The sequence below is a fragment of the Macrobrachium rosenbergii genome, chromosome 22 (assembly GCF_040412425.1).
Source record: "Macrobrachium rosenbergii isolate ZJJX-2024 chromosome 22, ASM4041242v1, whole genome shotgun sequence".
In the NCBI taxonomy this organism is placed as follows: Eukaryota; Metazoa; Arthropoda; class Malacostraca; order Decapoda; family Palaemonidae; genus Macrobrachium; species Macrobrachium rosenbergii.
In genome coordinates this window covers 14,352,149-14,377,575 of record NC_089762.1, presented here as the reverse complement: position 1 = coordinate 14,377,575, position 25,427 = coordinate 14,352,149, and the positions used below count along the sequence as shown (strand labels likewise).

Below are 25,427 nucleotides of genomic sequence, written 5' to 3'. Positions count from 1 at the left end.
AGCTTGAATTCCAAGTCAGTAGTCCCTGTGGGCTTGTTCCATAGGAACAGAGGTTCATCTCCTGAATAATAATAATAATAATAATAATAATAATAATAATAATAATAATAATAATATCACTATTTCATTACTAAGCACGCGGCGTTCTTCTGTCTCGGTGGTTAGTTGGCGTTGTAGAAGGGACCTCCTGAAGGACAACTCAAAAGACGACTTTACCCTGAAGGACAGCTCTACAGAAGATGAACTCCCGATTTCAGTATCCTGTTGCTGTTATGCTGTGTTCATCGGAAAGAAACTATAAAATTTTACAACCTGCTTTCCCCTCCAAGTATGACTAATGTCGGAGTGTTACTGGCAGAATGCAGTAACCTAGAAAAATCATTTATTAGAAAAATAGAGAACTGTACACAAACTGAATGCCGCTGATGCAGTCATCACTTTTAACACCACTTGTACAGTAGAGGGTCTACTACCTACTTATACTAATCTACGCCTGCACGACCTTTCAGCTGGTAATAACATTGGCACCAGGAGTTTCAGGAGGTCCCCTCTACAACGCCAACTAATCACCAATAATAATAATAATAATAATAATAATAATAATAATAATAATGCAGTGTCCTTCACGTGATAGACATTGTGTGCATACCTCTATCCCTCCACTTAGTTGTAGAGTCTACCCGTGCCTCCTCCACAGATTATGGTGCATGGGGCATTTTGAAAAACGAAGTTGGTGTTCAAGACATTCAGATTCAGAGGCAATTGTCCCTGTCTCGGTTCCTGTTTCGTCAGCCCTGGGCCCCCCAACTTTGCCCCACCTTGCCATGGTGAGGGGGATCTTGAACCCTTGAAATTTGTTCCTGGGTTCGAGTCTAAGGGTCCTATATATATTGTTACTTATTCATTTTAGCTAAGTCTTGTGGAATTTTCCATTTTTGGTAAAATTCATTTGACCTGATAAACAGGAAACGGTATCACAGCTGGGACTGGGGTTTATATCTGAAGCTAATAGTGGGCATTGTGGTAGGATCAAGTACTCGATAATGTTTGGACCTGAGGGATATCATGGGGATTATTCATATTGATACCTCAAGGGCAGAACTATCCTGCTGAGCTAGCCCATGAATTACAGGGAAGGTCTGGTTCTGGGGATAGGATTCTCAGCATTCTGTCCAATTTGCCCATGAATATGATTAGGGTGGGGATAATGGATTCTTGTAGAGCTCTCAGTCCCATCAGGCAGTTTTGGCTTAAACCTGAGCCACCGTAATGGTGTTGATGCCGTCCCTCGGGGATAGGTAAAGTAGCAGACATTTTGGAGTCGGCCCTTATTGGTGTCATTGGCATAAGAATAAACTTTATGAAAGGCTGATGATATCTTTTTAAGATTTTCACGTTTATTTTTTCTCCCGTCTTTCTTTATATGATCAGCAGTAGTGATTCAAATACCCCTGGACCCTTTGATGCCCCTTTGACACAGATGACGATACCTAGCAAGAATGTCAATGGCGATTCCCCTCATACAAATAATGGACAGGACAATTTGAACGACAGTAAAGATAAGGGAACAAATTCCCATGCAAGTGAGGATATATATAACAATTTGGTAATAATAATAATAATAATAATAATAATAATAATAATAATAATAATAAAGCTAGAAATAATAAACAACAGAATAAGGCTCACACTGGAAAACTTACTATTCTTCACATCTTGGAAATTCATTTGGAAACTGATTATGAGATGCTTTATGAGGCTTTTGAACATTATGGGACAATTGCCAAAATAAGAATGAATCTTGATATCTATAATGAAAAGTGGAGTGTTTGGATATTATTTAGCCACCATGAGGAAGCTTTCAGGGCAAGTTGCGACATTAGTAATATCAAAATTCATATTGTAAACATTGAGAAATTCTAAACCACTAATGTGGCTTATTGCAGCAGCCAGAGAGGTAAATGATAATTACTTTAAAATGAACAGACTCCTTCAGAAAAAGGTTGGAGGAATAAGATCTGGTGATATCTCCTATTTTCAACAAAATAGTGTTCTCATTCATGCAAAGTCTCCCACACAGTCACATGCTTTGCAATTTAAAAACAGCAATGAAATGGTGATTGATATCAAACCCCATTTAAATTTTAGTCATGATAAGGGCGTAATCTTCAACAGAGACCTGTATGCATTTACAGAAGAGATATTGAGGATGTGTCTAGTAGAAGTGGAAGGTACACAAGGTTCCTAAGACATCTGAGATTGTCCTTACTTTTGAGGGGCCTGATGTACCCTTCCATGTGAATATTGAAAGAAAGAATAGTAGTCAAGCCATTCAAACAGAGGCCACTACAGTGTTACAGTTGTTTCAAGTATGGACACCTCTCGTGAACTGGTTATGCCTGAACATGGAGATTACACACTTGAAGCCAGGTGCATCAATTGCAATATGAATCATAAATTTAATAAGAATTGCCAACAATATAAAACTGAAGAAGCAGCCCCAAAATATCTTCCACCGAACATACAAGTATAGGGTATTCAAAAGGATTACTAATTAAGGTGAAAATTATGAAAGGCACTTTCAGGGTAGATGTGTTACCCTTTAAGAAAAAATCATCAGTATAAAGAGACCTGTGTATCACTTCGTTAGGCCTTAGGCCCCGTCCACATGGTCGAGCTCTGCTCGGTAAACTTTGCCTCTTTGCGGGCTAAGCCTCTCGTACGCATTTATGCTGCTGTCCGAACGACGCTGGTTAGATAGTGAGAGCCTGGCAGTGACTGACACAGGACTGACTTGTGTACAATATGGATCGTAAGACACGCAAGAAGAAAATCGCGCTGTGTATTGTTGTAGCAATGTGTGCAAAGATAGAAGCGACAAGGCGGTAAAGGACGTGGTGTAAAGAGTGGCTGCAAAAAAGAGCAGACATAGGAGGAAGTCATATGACGATATTGAGGGAACTGAGAAATGACTATGATTCAGATTTCATCAACTATATGAGAATGGACTCTAACAAAGAAAAACAAAAGTTAGCAGTTATTTATTGATGAACTTATGCATGGTTTTTAGACAATGCAGTTATGAGTATACTTATTACTTATATCAAAAATAGTATGAAATATGACTGATAAGTTGTAAAGAACCTTTAGGAGTCCTTTCACCTGATTGGTCAAATGTCAGTAAGTAGCTGCCTCCATAATGGACTAGACTGACAGATCTCCGAAGCATTACAATAAAGGATGTTAATATATTTGGCTTTCGAAGTTCCTATAAGTCATACTTACCTGACGTATTCATTATGAAGGGTAAAATAACGAGAGACTTCTTTATTTTCCTTTATTTATTTATGAAGGTTTTACATGAAAGTGCACTTTACGGAAACTTTTCCGTAGGTGACGTCTTTATCCGTTTACCAGAAATATTTCCGTCAGTGAACAGCCCTGCTGCAGGTAAAGCCTCGATACTTCGATAAACATCAGGAAAGCCCTACACGAAGCTTTGCTCGTCGTTTCTCCGTTTCTGACGTCACACCGAGCAAAGTTCGCAGAGCAAAGCTCGACCGTGTGGACGGGGCCTTACTGATGCCCCGCATTCTCCAATCCCTCCCTTCCTCAAGCAAAGACTACAAAAATCTCTCAAGGAATGTCTTTGCCTGATCTGGGGAAGCTTCACCAAGCATACTGTAGAGCTATTATGTGCACAAGATGTTCAGGAGGTGTAATTTTGGTGGCTCACAATTTAATATTAAGATCACAAAAAGGAGGGATACCCCAGCCTTATCTTCTAAGTGAAAAAATCAAAGATTACCATTAACATACAACATGCAAACTGATATTTGAGGATCCAGAAATGGTTTAAAGTCAAACGAAGTTGGTGTTGAGATCCATCATGCGCCCCAGCGTGCGTATAAATGATACTAAAAGCAAGAACAATGGTAACACTCCAAAGATCTCTAAGACTTCCATTATCTAGTGCATCTTCTAGTAATTCTAACAAATTATTAAAAAATCTTAATGGGAAAACCTCACATAGAGAGTATCCCAGAAAATAAATCTTATTTTCTTGAATATACTTCAGTGGAATTGTCAAGGTCTGAGGGCCAAATATGAAGAGATAAAATTACTTATTCTGGAATAATCTCCCATAATTATATGTCTCTAGAAAAGTAAACATAATAATAATAGCCCTCCATGCCCCAGACAATATATAAGCTTTAGGACTCCCTGTGTCCAACAAGTGGGTTGTCATGGTAGATGTCTCATATGTGTCTGTTGTGATATTCCCCAAATACCTCTCACTCTACATACTCCTCTGCAGGCAATGGTTGTACAAACTGATATAGGCAGGAGATATAAAATTTGCTCTCTATACTTGCCTCCAAATTGTAATGTTTCATATGATGATATGATCGAGGCAATTCATCACTTCCCTCAACCGTTCCTTCTATTCAGACATGAATCCTAGACATCTTTTGTGGGGTGATGCTCTAGCCAACACAAGGGGTAGTCTTATATCATCGTCTAAGAAAGTGAGGATGTGGGACTCCTTAATACAGGAGAGGCCACACACTTTTATATTCAGACAGGTACACAATCATGTACTGACCTTTTAGTTGTGTGTTCTGACTTCCTTTTCAATTTTGAGTGGAGCACACTAGATTATTGGCATACAAGTGAGCATGCACCAATTATCATCAACACTTACTCACAGGTCACCATAATGGTTGCTTGAAAAAGCTGACTGGAAGAAATTCCCAGAGTTAAGTGAGATAGAATGCAATGCAGATGAACTTCAAAGTGTAAATGATGCTATTGACTTTCTCAGTGGAACTCTTCATACAGCAGGAATTAACTCTATCCCCAGAACTACAGGACTGTTCTGACAGCAGCCAGTCCCTGGATGGTCATCAAAATGAACTGCCTTGTATCAAGCTACGAGAAAGACACTGACTCTATGCCGTAGAGACTGCTCAGAAGAGAATATAATCATTTGTAAGAAATGCAGAGCACAATTCTGTCGTGCAGTAAAAGCAGCTAGACATGATACTTGGTCATCCTTTGTTTTCTTGGTAAACAGCAGAACCCCACTATCTGCTATCTGGAGGAAAGTAAGAAAAACAGCAGACAAGTATACATCACTTTACAAATGAATGGTCAGTACATGACAAGTGCATCCAAAGTGAGTATTGCCCTAGCTGAACATTTTTTCAGTATGTCATATAAATCTGAAGTTGCTCCAGGACACCAGCATAGATATGCATGGGAATGGAAATGACTCAATTTTACAGCAGAAAGAGAGAAATCTTACTATCTTTGCTTTGCTGAAAGAGAGTTTGCTTCAGCCCTGGCAACTTGTAACACAGCCCCAGGCCCTGATGAGATTCCATATACAATGATAAAGCATGCATCTGTAAACACAAGTTATTTATATCACAGTGTATATAATTAACAGAATATGGCATGATACCAGTTACCCTCCAGTTTGGGAATTATCCTTTTTCTTAACTTCTTAAAACCTGGAAGATAAATTTTTAACAGCAAATTACCCACCAGTTGCTCTGATAGCCTGTCTATGTAAAATCAAGTAGAAGATGGTAAATACAAGACTGATCCGGTATTTAAGAGAAGAGAGGCATTTTATGACCTATCCAATGTGGTTGCCATAGATCCATCTTGAGTCCTCTGTATGGGAAGCAGTTGCATCCAGGCAGCATCATGTGACTATTTTTTTACCTTGACAAGTTATATGACACTGCATGGAAGCATTGTATACTTAAAACCATATATTAATCAGGTTTGAGAGGAGAAGTGACTTTGTTTACCCAGATATTTTTGACGTGTCAATTTTTCCAAGTCAGAGTAGGCAATACCCTATCTGAGAGAAAATACCAGGAAGGAGTAGTTCCCCAAGGTAGTGTGCTGAGCGTGGCATTATTTGCCTATGCCTTGAATGGGATATCCTGTTATCCCCCATAGTATTTTATTCATACTTTTTGTAGTTGACTTGTCCATATCATTTGATGGAAAAAAATGGCAATGGTTGACAGGAGGCTTCAGCTGCTGGTAGTGGATAAAATTATACACTGGGCAGAACTGGATGGTTTCAGATTTTCTCTAGAAAAATTGTTTTCGTGCACTTTTGTTGTATTCATCTAGTACATCTAGACCCAGATGTATTCATCAAAGGCCAGCAAATCTCATGTGCAGAAGCAACCCAGTTCTTAGGATTAACTTTTGACAATAGGATGACATGGATTCTTCATTTGAAAGACCTAAAAGTTAGGTGTCTGGATGCCTTGAATATATTGAAAGTACTGGCACACATCATGGGGTGCTAATTGCAAAATACTTTTAAAATTGTATAAAGCCTTTGTCTTTTCAAAACTGAACTACGGGTGTGAAATATATTCATCAGCCACAACAAGTCATTTTGAAGATTTTAGACTGTACACCGTGCTTGAGTTAAGTTGGTCACAGGTGCTTTTAGAATTTCACTTGTTTCAAGCCTTCTAGTAGATGCTGGCAAACTACCTTTAGACCTTCATCGTCAGTCTTCCATTGCATGATGTTACAGATTACTGAGGCTACCTAATTCTATAACCTTTCAGACAGCTAACAGCAAAAAGTATTCTAGGTGCTATTACTCACACCATAGATCTCCACAACCCTATGGATATAGGGTAAAACTGATTTTGAATAATCTTCATATTGCCAGGAATGAGGTGCTTCCATTTAAAATAACAGCCTTATACTAAATGCTACATTCATAAATTGATGTCATTGTAAAGTTAATGAGTTGTAATTTATTATGCTTTTTAAAAACGTCCCTAAAACCACGGAAGTTATCCAAGGTAACATTTTGCCATTATTTTATTGGCACTAAAAAGAACGTGACGTGGTGGAAACCCACTCGATTTTTACGAACATATTGAATAACATGAAAACTCAACTTTCATATCTACCGATGGCTCCAAATCCAGTGCTCGCATTGGAATTGGAGTATATAAGAATGATTTTTATTGTAGAAGTACACTACTTTTCTACTTTGTAGAGGTACACTATTTTTACTGTGGAACTCTATGGAATTTTAACTGCTATTGAGAGAAAAAGTGTTTTACTAGGTCTGCGCACTTTTAACTCTACTAATGCATTAGTTTTAAAAATTCAAGAGTGGCTTTATTTAATGAATTGCAGAGGAATACGAGTAAAATTGGGTCCTACCACATGTAGGAATGTCTGATAATGAAAAGGCTAACGAGCTAGCAAAAGAAGCTGTAGCTGAGTTGCGTCCAAGGCAACATAGACTTCTGTACGACAACTTCTTCCAAAATATCAGATTGCATGTTAGAAGTATATGTCAGGAACGTTGGAATATAGTTGGGGAAAACGAAATGAAAGAAACCATGAGTGTCATATTTCGTTGAGAGTATAGCAGCATGCCCAGAAAATGGGCAACTGCACACTGTTGTCTAAGGATAGGGCGAACCCACCTCACACGCAAGTTTTTAGTTGCAAATGGAAATCAGCCATACTGTGATGACAGCCTGGCCCCTTTGACTGTCAAACATCTGCTAATTGAAGCCTTCTCTCAGAGGCCCGAGACGAAAATGGCCTGTTACACTCTGGCCAAACTCCTTGGAGAAGAAGTTGTCTACGATGTCAGTGGCATTTTAAGATTTGTATCAGAAGCAGGTCTTCTGCAGAAGCTATAGATTTAATTTATATTATATATATATATATATATATATATATATATATATATATATATATATATATATATATATATATATATATATATATATATATATATATGTATGTATGTAATTTTACCAGATACATTTGTAATTGTAATAGCCACAATGCCCTCTTAACTTAATCGAATTCTTTTCACTTTTTTGGATAGCCTACTCTTGTCACTATAAAGCCTTAAGATCCAAATGCAAGAAATATGAAGAAATTCTGATGTGCGGTAGCGGGAAATGAACCCAGGTCTGCTAATCAGAACGAGGTACCATTCTCGTGGTCAGGTCGACAATGGTACCTCGTTCTGATTAGCGGACCCGGGTTCATTTTCCGCTACCACACATCAGAATTTCTTCGTATTTCTTGCACTTGGATCTTAAGGCTCTGTAGTGACAAGCGTATCAAAAAATGCAAAGAGTGCAAGAAAGTTAAGAGGGCGTTGTGGCTATTACAATTACATATACATATATATATATATATATATATATATATATATATATATATATATATATATATATATATATATATATATATTTATATATATATATATATATATATATATATATATATATATATATTATATATATATATATATATATATATATATATATATATATATATATATATATATATATTTATATATATATTTATATATATATATTATATATATATTTATATATATATATATATATATATATATATATATATATATATATATATTTATATATATATATATATTTATATATATATATATATATATATATATATATATATATATATATATATAATATATATAAAGTGAATGTTTGTATATTTGTTTGGACACTATAGAAATCTGAACCGCTTGACAGACCCAAATAAAGTTGTGCACACTACCTCTTATGTCACCCCAGAAAGGTTTATAACTCAAAATCAAACCCCTACCCCATGACAGACATACAGACACAGACAAAACAAATTAAATTTTTGTTTTTACGTCACCTTTTCCTTCAGTGATTTATGGGTTAATTCTCATTTATCACCTGGTGCTGTCAGACTCATGATTAACCTACAATAATAAATCCAAATCCCTATAACTTCAATTTTTTATCATAATTTAAGTGAATTTTGATCATAATTTATGAGAATTATTAATATGATCGTGTATTACCTCGGTAAAATCAACACTGAAAACCTGTATCGGTTTAAATGAGGTTCGGAATTAATTATCGGCAACCGGAGTGGGAGCAAGAGACAGCAGATGTAACGGTTGCCAATTAATCATATATACAGGCCTTCCCAATCTATCTCGGCACATTATAAATTTGATCGAAGAACAAAGTAGCGTTTTTCATAAAATCACGAACATAGAATAAGAATATGCATAAAAAATCGAAGCGTCAACTTAAATTCGGTGATTCACACATTATTTGAAATGGACACCTCGGAACTACATCAACCCGTGAATAGGAAGACTGGAAGAGTACCTACCAGTCAATTCGCACCCATTGCTGCATTCCCGTCATTTAAGATGGCTTAGTTAAGTTTAACCAGACCACTGAGCTGATTAACAGCTCTCCTAGGGCTGGCCCGAAGGATTAGATTTATTTTACGTGGCTAAGAACCAACTGGTTACCTAGCAACGGGACCTACAGTTTATTGTGGAATCCGAACCACATTATGACGAGCAGTGAATTTCTATCACCAGAAATAAATTTTTCTAATTCTTCATTGGCCGGTCGGAGAGTCGAACGCTGGACCAACAGTGTGCTAGCCGAGAGCTCTACCCACCCCTCCAATGAAGAACTTCGTCATTTAAGAAAATAAAATTTTTGTTTATAGTTATTTGTTTATGATACCTTATTACATCATCACCATAGTTACAAATTGACCATTAGGTGCTCGCCAAATCTTGCTTTGCATGGGTTAATATACTGTAGTTGCCGTACAAAAATGCATAGCGGTATTTTTTTGCTATCGTTCCATGTAACCTTATACTAAATGCTACATTCATAAATTGATGTCATTGTAAAGTTAATGAGTTGTAATTTATTATGCTTTTTAAAAACGTCCCTAAAACCAATACAAAGCATACATATCATGAGTTGAAGTTAGCCTTATTGGAAAATGTTTTGCAACTTTTTCTTAATTCACCAAAAATCGCTAAACAGAGTTAACCTAACTTTTTTTAGTCAGCACAAAAGCAAAATAAATTACCTTTCTTTTGATATATAATTCACTTCTATTTGCATTAGGTGTGATATGACAAAGGGCAGTTAAACAAAGCAAAATGTACGAACAAGTTGTAGGTTATAGGTAAGTGACACCCTCTGGTTGCTATTTCTCAAAAAAATCACAAAAAGTAGATACATTGAAATGCCTGTTTTTTTTATTTACACAGTGAGAAAATTCAATACCTTTCGTTTCCAATAAATTCCGCTGACTGATGAGGTGGTGGAAGACTACCTGCTGCAGCAGTTCACTTAATAATAGGGAGGAAGCACAACGGCGTAAAAGAGTAGTCTCAATATTTCTGAGTAAAAAAAGACAATATTCTTATACAATATTAATGACTTAGTTTAAATTAGAACCTGGGAGAGAGAGAGAGAGAGTTTAAAGGTGGTATCAGGTTGGTCAACTAGTATATATATATTTTATATATAATATATATATATATATATATATATATATATATATATATATATATTTTTTTTTTTCTTCATGATGTTGCCTTGTAATATGTATATCATCCCATAGTTTTGATATATTTACTCTTCTATTTATCTTGTGATATGTGTAACGATAATAATTGTTGAAGTATCATATGTAGTATAGTGTCAGGTCTCAAAAGAGTTAGTGATTTAGATAACTTTACAGTGTAATTTAGAATTAATAATATCTTTCTTGATAACAGCATAGTAGTAGGAGAGAGAAATTCGAGTTTTAGACCAGATTTCCCTTCTGTCTTCAGTTCAGATAAGAGAGCACTTTGTTTTGGGTTACGCAATGACAGGTCGGGAATAACAGTCGAGTCATGTTAAGATTTCTGTAAAAGCTTTGTCTCATACGAGAAGAAGACGAATGATTTCGCAATGTTACATGTATTCCATACGATTTTTTTTTTTTTTTTTTTTGGTAAAGACATGTACTTTTGAGGAATATGAACCAGTGTTGCACTGAAGCACATGGCAGTTGTGTCATGTTTAAGATTGCATTGCTCTGATCATGTATTGTCCCGATTGCGTTCAAAACATTTTGCTGGAAGTGACGTCACCTTCCTTCTTCTAGAACTTTCTCTAGTATCTCATTCCCAAAATGCCTTAATGACGTCACTTAAGTGTTTCATGTGCTACTGGAATCCCAAAAAATTTGCTCATTCTGATTTTCAAGACCGATCAGTTCGGTTACCCCCCCCCCCCTCTCTCTCTCTCTCTCTCTCTCTCTCTCTCTCTCTCTCTCTCTCTCTCTTTCTCTTTCTTCAAAAGAGAGAAATTATTAACGTAAAGTGTTAGTGTGGTCACTGGTATTCGTCTTAGCTTTTGAGATCTGAATTTAGTAAAATTGCTTAATCATAACGGCGCCCAAATAAAAAGTGTCTTTTGTGAATCTAAAGCAGCTGCAAGTGATTTTACAAAGGTTTTCACAAGCTTGTGTAAGGTAAAGTGAATTTTACTTATTATTACCATGGTATAATGAGGTATATTAGGGAAATTTTCGTGTAAGTGAAATTATTATTGATAAGTCTTTTGTGTATTTTTGTGTGTTATTGTGTTTGCAATCTCTTGATTTTTCACATTTTATATATGTCAGTGATTTAACATTTATTTACTTAGCATTTTGAATATTTCTTGATAATTTAACATTGCATACTGATTTAATTTTCATTTATTAATATTTTCTGTTAAAATCTTGCGTAATTCTTTATAGTTTAAATTTTGCTTGATTAACTTAATTTCTTGATAGATTAAAGTTTTGTGATTCAGTTTTGTTTAATAATTTAACTCAAGAATTAATTAAATTTTTGTATTGTTTTCAAGTAATAGTAGATTTTTCAGATTGCGAATCCTAATTATAAATGTTGAATTTAAAATTAAATTTTTGTATTTAAAATTTTTTAAAAACAGTGTTTCATTTATTGACCACCAGTGAATAGGATTAATTGTGTGCATAAGACAAAGTGATAAACATGTTTTGTTCCTTTATTTTTGCTGAAGTGAATTAAGACTAGGGAGACAGTTAAAGTTGTTTGATGGAGTGATGCCCTTTTACTCTAGTATATTTCTTGTTTAATTGTTAATACCTCACACTAGTCTTAATAAACTTAGTTTGATTTTTCATGTGGTTAATGAGCTTTTTAAGAGATCACTGTTACCTTTAGAGTACTCAGTTGTAACTCTTATTGTTATGAGAGTTCAGGTATCTGGCTGAAGTGGGGTAAATTTTAGAAATCTGTGATCAGTTGTTTAATAACCAGGTACTAAGTACGCTTCATGACAATAGAATTTGGTGCCCAGAGACCCTGGAACAAAACAAAATATCACTCTGGTTGTGGTTTATAATGGTGGTGTTAGGGATATATTTTGATAGGAGAGTGACCACATAGTTATTTTTGCATTATATTGTGAACTATTTGGTTGAGTAACTTAGAGAAAATGGCTCTGTTCAATGTTCAGGAGTTTTTTTGCAGCTCCAGGCATCCAAGAGTTATCTGAATCCAACCTGACTAAGGCACAGTGGACTGCTTTAGCAGTTGCATGTGGGGGTAATGTGTCTAGTTGTATGATTAAGGCACAAATCAGATGTATTGCAGTCCAAGCGTTGATGGACTCTGGTAAAATAGGTGAAGAGTTAGGAAAGGCACAAGAGTGTTGAATGCAGCAGAGGTAGAATCTGTAGATAAGCAAGAGCAAAAGAAAGAGAAAAGTGATGCAGAAGGAGAGCTTAGACGTACAGAAGCAGAAGAAAATTTGATTAAGCTGAAGATGCAGGCTGAAAGAGAGAAAATGCAGGCAGAAAGAGAAAGAGAAGACAGAGAGAAAAGAGAACAAAAAGAGAAAGAAGAAGAAAAAGCAGGAGAAGAAGAAAGAGAAAGAGCAAGAGAGGAAAGAGACAGAGCAAGGAAGCAAGAAGATTATGAGAGAGATGAAATTAATAGAAGCTCGCTCCAAGTTACCTGTAACACCATCTAACCCTACCCAAGGTAATTCAGACCCTGTATTTGATGTAGTAAGAGTGTGCAGAAGTTAATTCCAAAGTTTACAGAAGAAGCTCCAGGATGAGTTTTTTTTTACCACATTGAGTGGCTTCAGGTATAGGTTGGCCAGAAGATAAACGGTTTGTCTTGTTATAGTGTCTCCTCACTGGTAAAGGGAGAAGTGCCTATTCAGCCTTATCAGCTGATCAGTGTAAAGAGTACAAGGTACTCAAACACAATGTGCTACAAGTTTACCAGATGACCCCTGAATATTACATTGAAAGATTCATGGCGCTTGCACCTGTCATGTGAATTGGTGACAGGGAATGCTGATTTGCTGTAAAGGACTCACTAGCTGTTGAAGGTGTGCATGTTTTACTGGGTAATGAAGTTGATGGTGTACCATTTGTTCCTTGTCTTATACTTACAAATAAACCGTTGAGGATTAGTCCTACAGTAGATTTAGGGAAGAAAAACCCCCACCTGTTTCCAGGTTGTGTAACTACCAGGAGTATGAAGAGAACTACATCTGTATGAGAAGAAACTGAGGATTTACCTGTACCAGAAGGATCAAGTGAAGGATCTTTGAGCTTAGAAGAGCTGTTCCAGCAAAGTGAAGTTTCCCATAGAGTTAGCAATGAAGAGATTTCCCAAGAATAAGAGGATCCTGTTGTTCTTGAAGAGACTCAGAGTAATCAAAGTGTTCCTGAAGATAGTAGTGAAACTACAGTAGCAGTGTTAGCAGATATTGAGAGTTCAGCCCTTGAAGTTGGTCAAGTGGCTAGAGAAAAGCTAATGGAACTGCAGAAGAAGGATACAACATTGGCTGATTTGTTCTTAAGAGTTGTTGATCAAGAAGAGATGCAACAAACTCATACCTGTTATTATCTAAAGGAAGGATTGCTAATGAGGAAGCATCGACCTGCAGATATACCAGGTAATGGTGAATTTGGGGAACATCATCAAATTTTGATTCCATATCCACTGAGGGAGCAAGTGGTAGCAGTAGCACACGAATCTGGACATATGGGAATTAGGAAGACTGTTGAGAAGATTATGAAGTTTTTTCTGGCCTGGACTTCAAAAGGACGTTAGCAGGTTTTGCAGACAGTGTCATACATGCCAGATAGCAGGAAAACCGAATGAAACCATTCAGAAAGCCCCCCTACAGCCCATAGAAGTTAGAGGAGAACCCTTTAGCAAGGCGATTATAGATGTGGTTGATCTGCTCCCGAAAACAGAGAAAGGAAATGAATATCTGTTAACATTGTGTCCAGTGACAAGGTATCCTGAAGCGATTCCTGTAAGAAGTATAAGTGCAAAGGTAATTGCTGAGAAGTTGGTTGAGTTTTTCTCCAAGTTTGGAATACCAGAAATTGTGCAAAGTGATAGAGGAATGGACTTTACTTCAAAATTATTCCAGGATGTGATGAACTTGTTAAGAGTGAAACAACAGTTATCAACTACTTATCAACCAGAGACTCAAGGAGCCTTGGAAAGGTTCCACCAGACATTGAAAAGTATGCTAACAAAGTACTGTAATGAATCGGGGAGAGAATGGGATGCTGGTTTACCCTTGATGTTATTTGAAGTTAGGAATGCTTATCAAGAAAGTATGGGATGTTCACCAAATGAAATGATTTTTGGTTGAGACGTGAGAGGTCCATTGAAGATTCTTGCAGAGAATGAGGAAGAAAATCAAGAGGAAATCCACGGAGAATATGTGAAGAATTTGAGGAAAAGGTTAAGAGAAATTAGAAAATTCTCTTTAGAAAATCTGAAAATAAGTCAAGAGAAAATGAAAAGGAGATATGACGCTAAGACTAAGCTAAGAAATTTTAGTGTAGGACAACAAGTTCTAGTGTTCTTACCAGTGAAAAGATTTCCCCTTACCAATAAGAAGTTAAGTGATTGAACTTATGTGATTGAAACACCAGGAAGAAGGAAACGACAGAGGAAGATACATGTGAATCTTTTGAAACCTTACTTCTCAGAGACTAAAACTGAAAATAAGTCGAGAAAATGAAAAGGAGATATGACGCTAAGACTAAGCTAAGAAATTTTAGTGTAGGACAACAAGTTCTAGTATTCTTACCATGAAAAGATTTCCCCTTACCAATAAGAAGTTAAGTGATCGAACTTATGTGATTGAAACACCAGGAAGAAGGAAACGACAGAGAAAGATACATGTGAATCTTCTGAAACCTTACTTCTCAGAGACTAAAACTGAAACAGGCAACTTCATCTTCAGAGGATGATGATGGCTGAGAATTGGGAGCTGAAAGCAAGATGAACTATTCTTCAGTACTGGAAAATTTAAAAGATAAACTAAAACATCTGAGTGTTGAGCAAATTAGTGAACTAAATGAGGTGATTCGAAGTTTCCCAGAAGTTTTTGCAGATGTACCTAGGTGTACTGATCTGACAAAGCATGAGATAAAGATCAGAGAAGATGGAAAATCTTTTAAACAGAGGATATCGCTTATCACCTTTTCATCGAGATGTTTTGAAGAAAGGAGTTGAATATTTGTTGCAGCATGGATTAGCAGAACCCAGTTCAAGTCATTACAGTTTTCCTTGTGTGTTAGTGAAGAAACCTGATGGCTCATTTAGGATGTGAATTGATTATAGGAAACTGAATTCCATCAGTGAGGCTGACAATTATCCCTTTCCTCTTATTGATCAATTACTGGATAATATTGGGCAAGCCAAATTTGTTTCCAAGATAGACTTGTTGAAAGGATATTATCAAATTCCCTTAGATGAGAATGCTAAATTGCTGTCAGCTTTCATTACTCCTTTTGGACTGTGTCAATACACTGTTTTGCCATTAGGTCTGATGAATGCACCTGCAACACTCCAGCGTCTCTCATGGCCCGCTGCACCGCCGAGGACTGGAAATATCAGATGCCATGGGTCCTCCTCGGCTTGAGGACCGCCCCCAGGGCCGACGGCGCCCCGTCCGCAGCTGAGAAAACCTACCACAACCCATCGGTGCAGAGGCTCTGCGACGTGGTCAGCAAGTTCGCCCCCTGCAAGCGGACATATACCAACAGGTCGGCCACTTTCACACCACCAGGGCTGGCATCCACCACTCACGTCTTCATCAGGGATGACGCCATCTGCCCGCCACTGACCAAACCCTACAGGGGCCCCTTCCGCGTGCTGGAGCGGAACAACAAGGCGTTCCTGCTTGCACTTTCTGGGAGGAATGATTGGGTATCGATAAACCGGGTCAAGCCCGCCCTCCTGGAGGAGGACACAGACGTCACCGCAGTGCAACCCCTGCCTGGTCATACTTCGCCGCAAGCAGCGGGCGCGCGGCCGCCCCCGAAAAAGCTCACCCTCACCCACAGTCGGGCAGCCTCACACACAGAGTGCTCCCCCATTGCCCTCACGCAGCCGTGGCACCCTTCAGCGCCCCAGCAGATACGTAGACTGATCAGACGCATCCCACGTCTTTGGGGGGGGGAGTATTTGTAAAGTCACCTACAGAGCCGTCTGCGAAGTCTCCACTGAACGCACCAGATTATAAGTCTTGAAGTTTGGCAACGTCGGAAACCTACTCCATGTTCCATGACATTCTGCACAGGCTTTAGCACTGTTTACTACAATTAGTACACTGAGAATGAGAAAAGGGGTACTGTTTGGGTGGTAGGCAGGTTAGGCAATTGAGGTTGGGCTGGGTAGGCTTCCTCTGCTTGAGAGCTTTTGTGACTGTTATTGTCTTAAAAGCAAAACATATTTTAACAGATCACACTTTTGAGTGGCTGAGAAATGTCGTGACTACAGAAATGTGTGGTAGAAGTTGTGTTGGTGGTTGAGCACCCTTGTGCTTATAAGCTTTTTGCATTTGCACTATTGTTGATCTTTGAATGGCTGATAGAGAAAATGAAACTCATATGAGTTTCCTTCTCTCGCTGGCTTCGTTCAAAGATACCAATATACTTTGTTGGAAAACACGCTCTGCTCCTTTGTCCAGTTAGGTGTCATTTCTCAGTAATTGTATATTATTATTATTATTATTATTATTATTATTATTATTATTATTATTTATTATTATTCAAAAGATGAACCCTATTCATATGGAACTAGCCCATAGGGGCCATTGACTTGAAATTCAAGTTTCCACAGAATATGGTATTCATTTGAAAGAAGTAACAGAAGATAAAAGGAAATACAGAAACTGGAGATCAATTGCTTTTGTGGGCATACCTGCAGTGTTGCAGGTTCTGTTAATGCTGTGTGGGGTTGTGTCTTGTGTGCATGGCCCCACCACCTCCGAAGAGGGCCAGGGAGATGCTTACGCTTCAGAAGAAGCTCGATATTGTCCCGAGCATTGAGCCTGGCTGGTCTATGACTTGCATCATGGATAAGTACATCGTAGTACAGTCTGCCTTGCGGAACATCAAGAATGCCAAGGACAAGATGAAGAAGTATGTAACAGACTTTGGGAAGATGTGTCAGAGTGAATCCCACAAGGTGGTGGCTGAGCCCTGCCACGAGGAGGTTAAACAGTTGACATTGGTCTGGTTGCATCAGCAGAAGTCAGCTGGGGTGCATGTATGTGTTGTTGAGTTGAAGGGTGCAGCTATGAAGTTGTAGACTTTAGGGCATACGAAGGTTGGCTGTTTGGTTCAAAATTTGACATGGCCTGTAAAACAATGTTTCTCATGGTGAAGCCTTGGATGTTTCTGAGTAGGGAATAGAGGAGTTTCAGCCTCCGTAGCGGGGTTAGTGCCATCAGCACACCTCATGCAGTGCACTGTAGGCATTACTTCAGGTTCTTTGCAGCATCCCTTCGGCCCCTAGCTGCAACCCCTTTTATTCCTTAAACACTTCATCAGTCTTGTTGGCTTGCCAGGTTCTTTCAGCAAGGAATCTGAGGTGTGTCTGCCACGTATTGAAGATCCTCTATGCACCTCAATGCCTCTTCCAACCAGTTCGACACTTCATAACCTTGTTGAGGAACAAAGGTGGTTCCTTACTGAATGAATGTACAAAATCTTCAAAGTCGTTTTTGGCTGGTGCGAGCTGCAGAGTAGTATCTACACACAGACAGGGCAAAACAGAGGTAATGTTTCGGACATATATCAATGGAAAGGCCATGAAATTCCACATATGGCCAATTGCATGAGATTCGAGACAGATTAATGAATACAATGCAGTGGCATAATATATGTGAAATGGTGAGACGTTTGGCATCTTCACAAACAGAAACATACATACAGTTTGATACAGAAGATTCGGTGGAACATTATGAGTACATGATTAGAATGCTTGCATGGCAATGCAAGCAGTGGTAATTGTACATAAATCGAGACAACAATGGTTAGGGAGAAACAGATGGAAATATTGTATGGTAGAAGTTGCGTTCCTTGAGAGAGAGAAAACAGGATGCTCTTGTTTTTTGTCTTGTCCCCTCCGATGGATGGCAAACACACACGTGTGCTCGAAAGAGACTGCGATTGGTGCGGTGCATCTCTTACAATACTCCCAAGCAAGGCATCGATGCAGAAATCATTTTGCTGACAATTGGAATGGGGGCGAAGGGCTTGGGCTTGGGGCGGGTAGGAGGCCGGCAGGAACTCGAGGAGGACGGTAGCGGGTTGAACGATGATGTCGGCTGATCCTTCGGTAGCCAGCTCGAGGGTGATGGCAGTAGGCTGAAGGATGACGGCGGCTGATCCTTTGGTAGCCAGCTCGAGGGGGATGGCAGCAGGCTGAAGGATGACGTCGGCTGGTCCTTCGTTGGTCAGCTCGTCTGGTACAAGTTTGGGGGCGGCGTCAGGCTTCCTGGAGGAGGCGTCCAGGGCTCCGGTGGTGGGGTGGGTCATCTCGGAGGGTCAGACATCTATTGAAGACTCGGGAACAGCGGGAAGCTGGGAAGTGGCGAAGGGTTCGTGGGTCGGACGTCTACCATCAGCTCCTTCCGGTCACTCCGGGGTCACCAGTGTAAGAGGGTGCGAAAGAAAGAGCAGGTAGACAAGAACTGCTAGTTTATTTATGTTGTTGTTTTAGATTTAGCCGGCCTTGTGCCAGCATGGGCTCTTGCTCCTAGAGCAGCCCGTAACAGGTTTATTAAGGAAGCGGCCCACTTATAAAGTGGCGTGCGGACATCGGCGTATACGTGGACGTCAATATAAAAAATATACAAGTGACCTGAGGTCAAAACTATTCTCTACATTAAACAGGACAGGTACATACAGATGACGTGATAATTAACAATAGCAGTTAGACGCAAAAATACTCTGGTACACACACTGTGCATAAGGGCAAAAATGAATAGATAATAAATGTACAATTACATAATGATAATAAAGGCTGAGTACTGCGACCTAGGGTCAGCTGTGAAGGCACCGCAGAAAACGGGAGGTTCTTCATAGAAAACCCGTTGAGCGGGGACTTTACAAATGAAGTGTATATGAGTGGTTTCCATAAGTGATGGTGTACCCTGAGCACACGGCTTTCTTTGCAGTGCCTGCAGCATTGGAGCCTGCTAGTGTTGTGGTGTTTATTTTTTGCAGGGTGAGGAAGGAGTTGACCCTTCAACAGAAACTAGAAATTATTGAGAGAATCGAGGCAGGATGGTCTAGGTCACATATCATGGAGGAATATGGCATTGCTTGGTCAACCTTGCATGATATTAAGACTTCCCAGGAAGAAGACGTCCAAGAGTCAGACCTGCAAAGTCATGGCAGAAGGCTGTTATGAGGGACATTGAGGAGTCAACCTTGATGTGGTTTCATCAGAAAAGGGCTGCTGGTGTGAACATATGCAGGGCTGAGTTGAAGGTTGCAGACTTGCAACTATGAAATTTGCAGACCTGCATGGTTGTGGACTCTAAGGCATCCGAAGGTTGGCTGTTTCGGTTCAACATTTGACATGGGATTTCTGACAAGAAGACTTGGCGAAGCTTTGGATGCTTCTGAGGAGGGAATAGAGGAATTTGCCAGACACTGCAAAATTTGATGAGAAAAGAAGGCATTGCTCTAGGACAACTTCACAACACTACCCACAAACACCTTGACTGATGAGAAGAAGAATTACCCGGTCAAAAGTTTTCCAAGCAACCTGTTGTCTGCTTTATGTGCAAATGCTACTGATGGGCATTGCTGCAAACCAGTGGTAGTTGGACATGCAAGGCAACCACTTGTCCTCTGGGGGTTGATGGACAGGCTCCCAGTGAATTGGAATCATTCGGTGAAGGCTTGATTCACCTCCAAGATTGTAACCGATTGGTTCCATAATCATCTCAATAAGGAGGTTACTTGTCATTAGACACAGGACCTTGGCATTACTAGACATCGGATGAAGGCTTTGCATCTCATGGACAGTGAGCCTGAGCAACCTAGTTGGTTGGTGACGAAGGTCATATTAGGAAAATGTATTTGCCTCATTATTTTTACAATGAAATGGCTATATACTGGAGGAAGTTCATTAGGTGATGGTAGTATTGGAGGACAAGGGGGAGAAGGAGCAAGGCTTGGATACACAGGGGGGGGGGGAATGGATACTGAGGATCTTCGAAAATATTAGCTGAATCTTCGAAAATATTAGCTGAACTCTGCCATCTGTAACTTCAGCAGATGCTTGGAGGGAGGTTACTCTTAAGACCCTCAACCACTCTTAGAACCATATTGCTGAATGGACAAGAAGGCATGGTGGACTTAGGGGTTCGGAGTCGATTTCTTCCATGCCCAACACATGATTGAAAGTGACAACATTCCCGAGGATGACATACAGGAGTGGATGGATGACGAGAGTGGCAACCCTGGCTACCAGCTTATCTCGGACAGTGAGATAGCTACTCTACTGCAGTTGCTGATGGTGACAAGTAAGTACTTATAGACAACAGCAACAACGACGAGATTGTTTCACAAAAGGCGCTTTCATACAAGCATATGCACATGGCCTTTGATATGGTTATCGAGAGGCGCTGGAGAACCCCAACATCCGCCCCAGTGATTTCCCCGAGACCTTGGACATGGCTGCACAAATGTAAGTTTTGACAGACTTTCATTGCAAAGCAGAATCATCGTACTTATTGTCAAAGTACCCTCGATAGCTTCTTCATATCCCAAACCCCAGTGCAGCCTGTAGACATCCACCTCTTTGGTAAATCAGTCATTCAGCGTGGAACCACAGGCAAGTTATGTACTCCTGCAGCCTTCATTGATAACTGAGGCTCCCTCAGCCAAAATTCTGATGTGTCGCCATTCCACTTCAATGACTCTGACCCTCTAAGCACCTCTATGCCTCTTCCAGCCACTTTACTTCTGCTGTAAAAAGGCAGAACGTATTAACTCCAAAATCCTTGTTTTGAGAAAACTGAAGTTAAGATTTACTGTGAGTGCTTGACTACTTGTAACATTTGCTACTTAATTCTGCACCATAATGGCCATAAATGTCTTTCTGCTTTTTCCAAAGCTAACAAATTTATGAAAATTGCCTCTTTGGAGTTCATGTGTTCTGCCTTTTCATGGCAGATTTAATGTCTCCTGGGAGTCACAGGAGGCAGAGGAAGAAAATGAACATGCCGATCTCAATGAAACTGACTATCTGGAGGCAGGGAAGGAGGTGGAGGAGGACATGTAAACCTCCTCCCAAGTTTCTAAGAAGTCTGTAAAGTCCCCGCTCAACGCGTTCCCTGTAATGAACATCCCGTTTTCTGCGGTGCCTTCATATTCGACCTAGGGTTGGACGAACACAATATTATTATCATTATTATGAATTGTATATTTTATTGTCTGTTCAATTGACCTTGCATTATGTATATGTAACAGTATTTTTATATCAGACCAGACATTGTTTCATCATTATGTTTTCTGTATGTACCTGTCCTGTTTTTTGTAGAGAAATAGTTTGACCTCAGGTCACTTGTAAATCTTTGTACCCGTGGTCTCTGCGTTATACGCAAACGTCCGCACGCCGCTTTATAAGCGGGTTGCTTCATCAATAAACCAGCAGTACTTGTCTTCCTGCTCATTATTTCGCACCTCTCTCACAGTGGTGACCCCCAGAGTGGTTCCCGGTAGCCATTAACGGACCCAAACGATGACTTAAGTCTTTGCCCGATGAACCAACCCACGCCCCTAACGGACTAACTACAGCACTCTAACAATGCGTTCGGGCGTTACCGACCCTCGTCGGCAAGTCACCGACGTTATTAGCGGACCCACACGGCACGCTCCCAAGCGTGTATTGACGCGAGTGTTCCCTCACACTCCAAGTGAGAGCGCGGAATGAGCATGGACGCAGATATTCCCAACCACATACAAATTACCGCAAACTTCTTGGAGGCAGACGTCTCCCTCGCACAACCCCCTCCCGCATGCTCCTCCATGCCGGTACCTGCACCCCGCGCGATGACCCCCCCTGACGGACCAACCAAAGGTGGCCCTCAGCATAAGGCTGCCGCCATTCACCCATCAAAACACAGTGTCCTGGCTCTACAGGGTCGAGGGGCAATTCAGGGTAGCGGGCCTAACTGACGAGGTGTTGAAGGCGGACATCGCCATCAACGCCCTCCCGGAGGAGATATACAAGAAGATTGCCCCGTAGTTAATGGCGAAGTTGAGCCCTGCCACCTTCCAGGAGTTAAAAGCCACTCTCATCGAGACCTGCTCCCTGCCGGTCTCCGAAAGAGCCGCCCGCGACCTCGACCTCGCCCTCAACCCCTGCAGGAGGGAAACCTCTTGGAAACGTGGCATGCCGTCCAGGACCACCTCCTCCTCCCTGAGACTGACAGCAGTGGCAGGCACAAAGAGATCAGCCTGTTGAGGGAGATCTTCCTGCGGCAGCTACTACCAGAGGTCTGTGGGCAGATCACAGAGGCATACACCCTGCTAGTCGAGGACCTGATCAGGGTGGCGCAGCAGTTGACGGACTCCACGAAGGCGGCAAAGTGGGCGGCCACGCTTGCACACCCCATCAACTGCCTCCAGCTGGAGGACCCCACCACGGAGGGCATCATCGTCGTCGCCCAGAGGAACCCACCCCACCAGCAGAAGAGGGAGAGGGTGGGGCTTTGCTATTACCACCAGAGGTTCGGGAAAGCTGGCTGGAATTGCGAAGCCCCTTGCCTTTTCTTCCCTCCAAAAAAAGGGGAGGCGGTGGCCACCCTCACAGGCTGCCATGGCAGCAGCAACTGAAACACCCAGGAGCCCAGCACCAATAGGCTTCTACTTCCGCGACACCATCTCCGGCAGGATGATGTTGATTGACACCGGAGCCATGCGGTCAGTGTTCCCGCCTTCCAGAGAGGACCACAGACATCCGCCCGACCCGGCTGCCTCCCTGACGGCTGCCAACGGGTCCCCCATCCTCTTGTATGGCACCAAGCTCCTGTTGATCTCCATCTTTGGCCAAAGGTACAGGCGGAAGTTCATCGTCATGGATGTTAGGACCCCACTCCTGGGTGCGGACGTCCTCGCCCACTTTGGACTGGCAGTCAATGTCGGCCGCAAACGCCTGCTGGACACCGAGTCCTGCCAGTCCTGGCCCTTGTCGCTGGGCCCCAGGGAGCCCGCAATCTGTTCCATCGCGCCCCACCAGTATGGTTCCCTCCTGAAGGAATTCCCGGAAGTCTTCAAACCCGAGCTTCGTCAGGTGCCCGGGGCCCCCGCCAAACACGGGATATATCATCACATCAAAACAAAGGGCCCCTCGACGCACACGAAGTTCTGGAGGCTTCCCCCACAGTGCCTTCAGGAAGCCAAGAAGGCCTTTGCCGAGATGGAAAGGATGGGCATATGCAAGAAGGCTCCCAGCCCATGGGCCTCCCCCCTTCACATGGTGCAGAAAGCGGACGGCACCTGGAGGCCCTGCAGCGACTACCGGCAGCTCAGCCTCGCTACAGAACCTGATCACTACCCTCTACCAAACATGCAGGACCTAACAGAAGGCATCCCCAAAACCGCCATCGTCACGCCTTTCAGGTCCTACATCTTCGCCTTCTCCACCTTCGGCCTGAGGAACGCGGGTGCGATCTTCCAGAGGCTGATGGACAGCATCCTGGGGGACCTGGATTTCTGCGTCTGCTACGTTGATGATATCCTAATTTTTTCCAGATCCCAGAAGGAACACCTACGGCACATCCGGAAGGTCCAGCAGCGCCTGGAGGAGAGTGGCCTCGTCATCAGGTTCAAGTGCACCTTCAGCGTTGAGAGGGTGGAATTCCTGGGCCATGAGATATCCCCAGGGGGCATCTGCCAAATGTTGTTGAAGGTCAAGGCTGTAGTGAGGTTCCCCACCCCTACCTCCATCAGGGCCGTACAAGAATTCCTCGGAATGGTCAACTACTATAGGAGATTCATTCCGGGGATCGCGCACACCATGGTCCCCCTGATGGAGGTCCTCAAGGGTTGTCCAAAGACCTTAGTGTGGGGCCCCGACCAGCAGAAGGCCTTCTCCCTGACGAAGGCCGCCCTTGCCAAGGCAGCATCTTTGGCCCACCAGGACCCCAGTGCTCCCCTCCAGCTGACGACGGATGCCAGCAACGTCGCCTGCGGAGCCGTCCTGGAACAAGTCATCAATGGGACCCCTCAGCCCATCGCCTTCTTCAGCAGGAAACTCAACCCCACCGAGTCCCGCTACAGCACCTTCGACAGGGAACTCTTCGCAGTATACCAGGCAGTACACCACTTCAAGTTCCTCCTGGAAGTACACCCTTCACGATTTGGACTGACCACCAGCCGCTGGTCCACGCCCTCACAAACCTAGGGGATGCATGGTCCTCCAGGTAGCAGCGGCACCTCGCAGCCGTTGCGGAGTTCACCTGCACCATCAAGTGCCTCCCCGGCAGGAAGAACCCAGTAGCTGATGTCCTCTCAAGGATCGAAATCGATGCGGTGTAGCTTGGGATAGACTACGAGGAACTCGCCTGTGAACAAGCTGCCGACCCAGAGACCCCAGCCTACCGCACAGCCGTCACGTCGCTGAAGTGGGAGGACGTGCCCCTTGGCCCTGGAGGATCAACACTGATGAGTGACGTGAGCACTGACCGCCCTGCCCTGGTGCTTACCTCCCGTCGTCGGCTGGTCTTCGACGTCATCCATGGACTGCCCCACCCCTCCAGAAGGATGACGGCCAGGCTACTGACGGAGAAGTTCATCAGGCATGGCATACAGAAGGACGCAACGGCCTGAGCAAGGCAGTGCATGCGGTGTCAGGCCAGCAAAGTAGGGCGGCACACTGAGTCTGGGGTGGGCGAGTTTCCCCAGCCGAGGAGACGTTTCGGGCACATCCACATCGACGTGGTGGGTCCTCTTCCCCCATCAGGAGGAGCAAGATACCTTCTAACAGTCGTCGACTGCTCCACCAGGTGGCCCAAAGCTATGCCCATGGAAGAAGCCACCTCCATTGCATGCGCAGAAGCCCTCCTCTCCAGCTGGATCAGCCGATTCGCTGTCCCGGACCATATAACGACAGACAGAGGTCCCGCTTTCCTGTCCGAGCTGTGGACCGCCCTGGCACGCCTGCTGGGGACCACTCACCACAGCACCACGGC

The 25,427-nt window shown here is 42.0% G+C and overlaps 1 protein-coding gene across 1 annotated transcript; it reads left to right on the top strand.

Annotated features, from left to right (window-relative positions):
* Positions 1 to 13,822: 13,822 nt before the first annotated feature.
* Positions 13,823 to 16,740, top strand: LOC136850423 (uncharacterized). The gene is made up of 4 exons (XM_067124005.1): positions 13,823 to 13,853; positions 14,340 to 14,436; positions 15,751 to 16,349; positions 16,670 to 16,740. The coding sequence occupies exons 1-4, from the start codon at positions 13,823 to 13,825 to the stop codon at positions 16,738 to 16,740; spliced, it is 798 nt and encodes a 265-aa protein (XP_066980106.1).
* Positions 16,741 to 25,427: the final 8,687 nt, after the last annotated feature.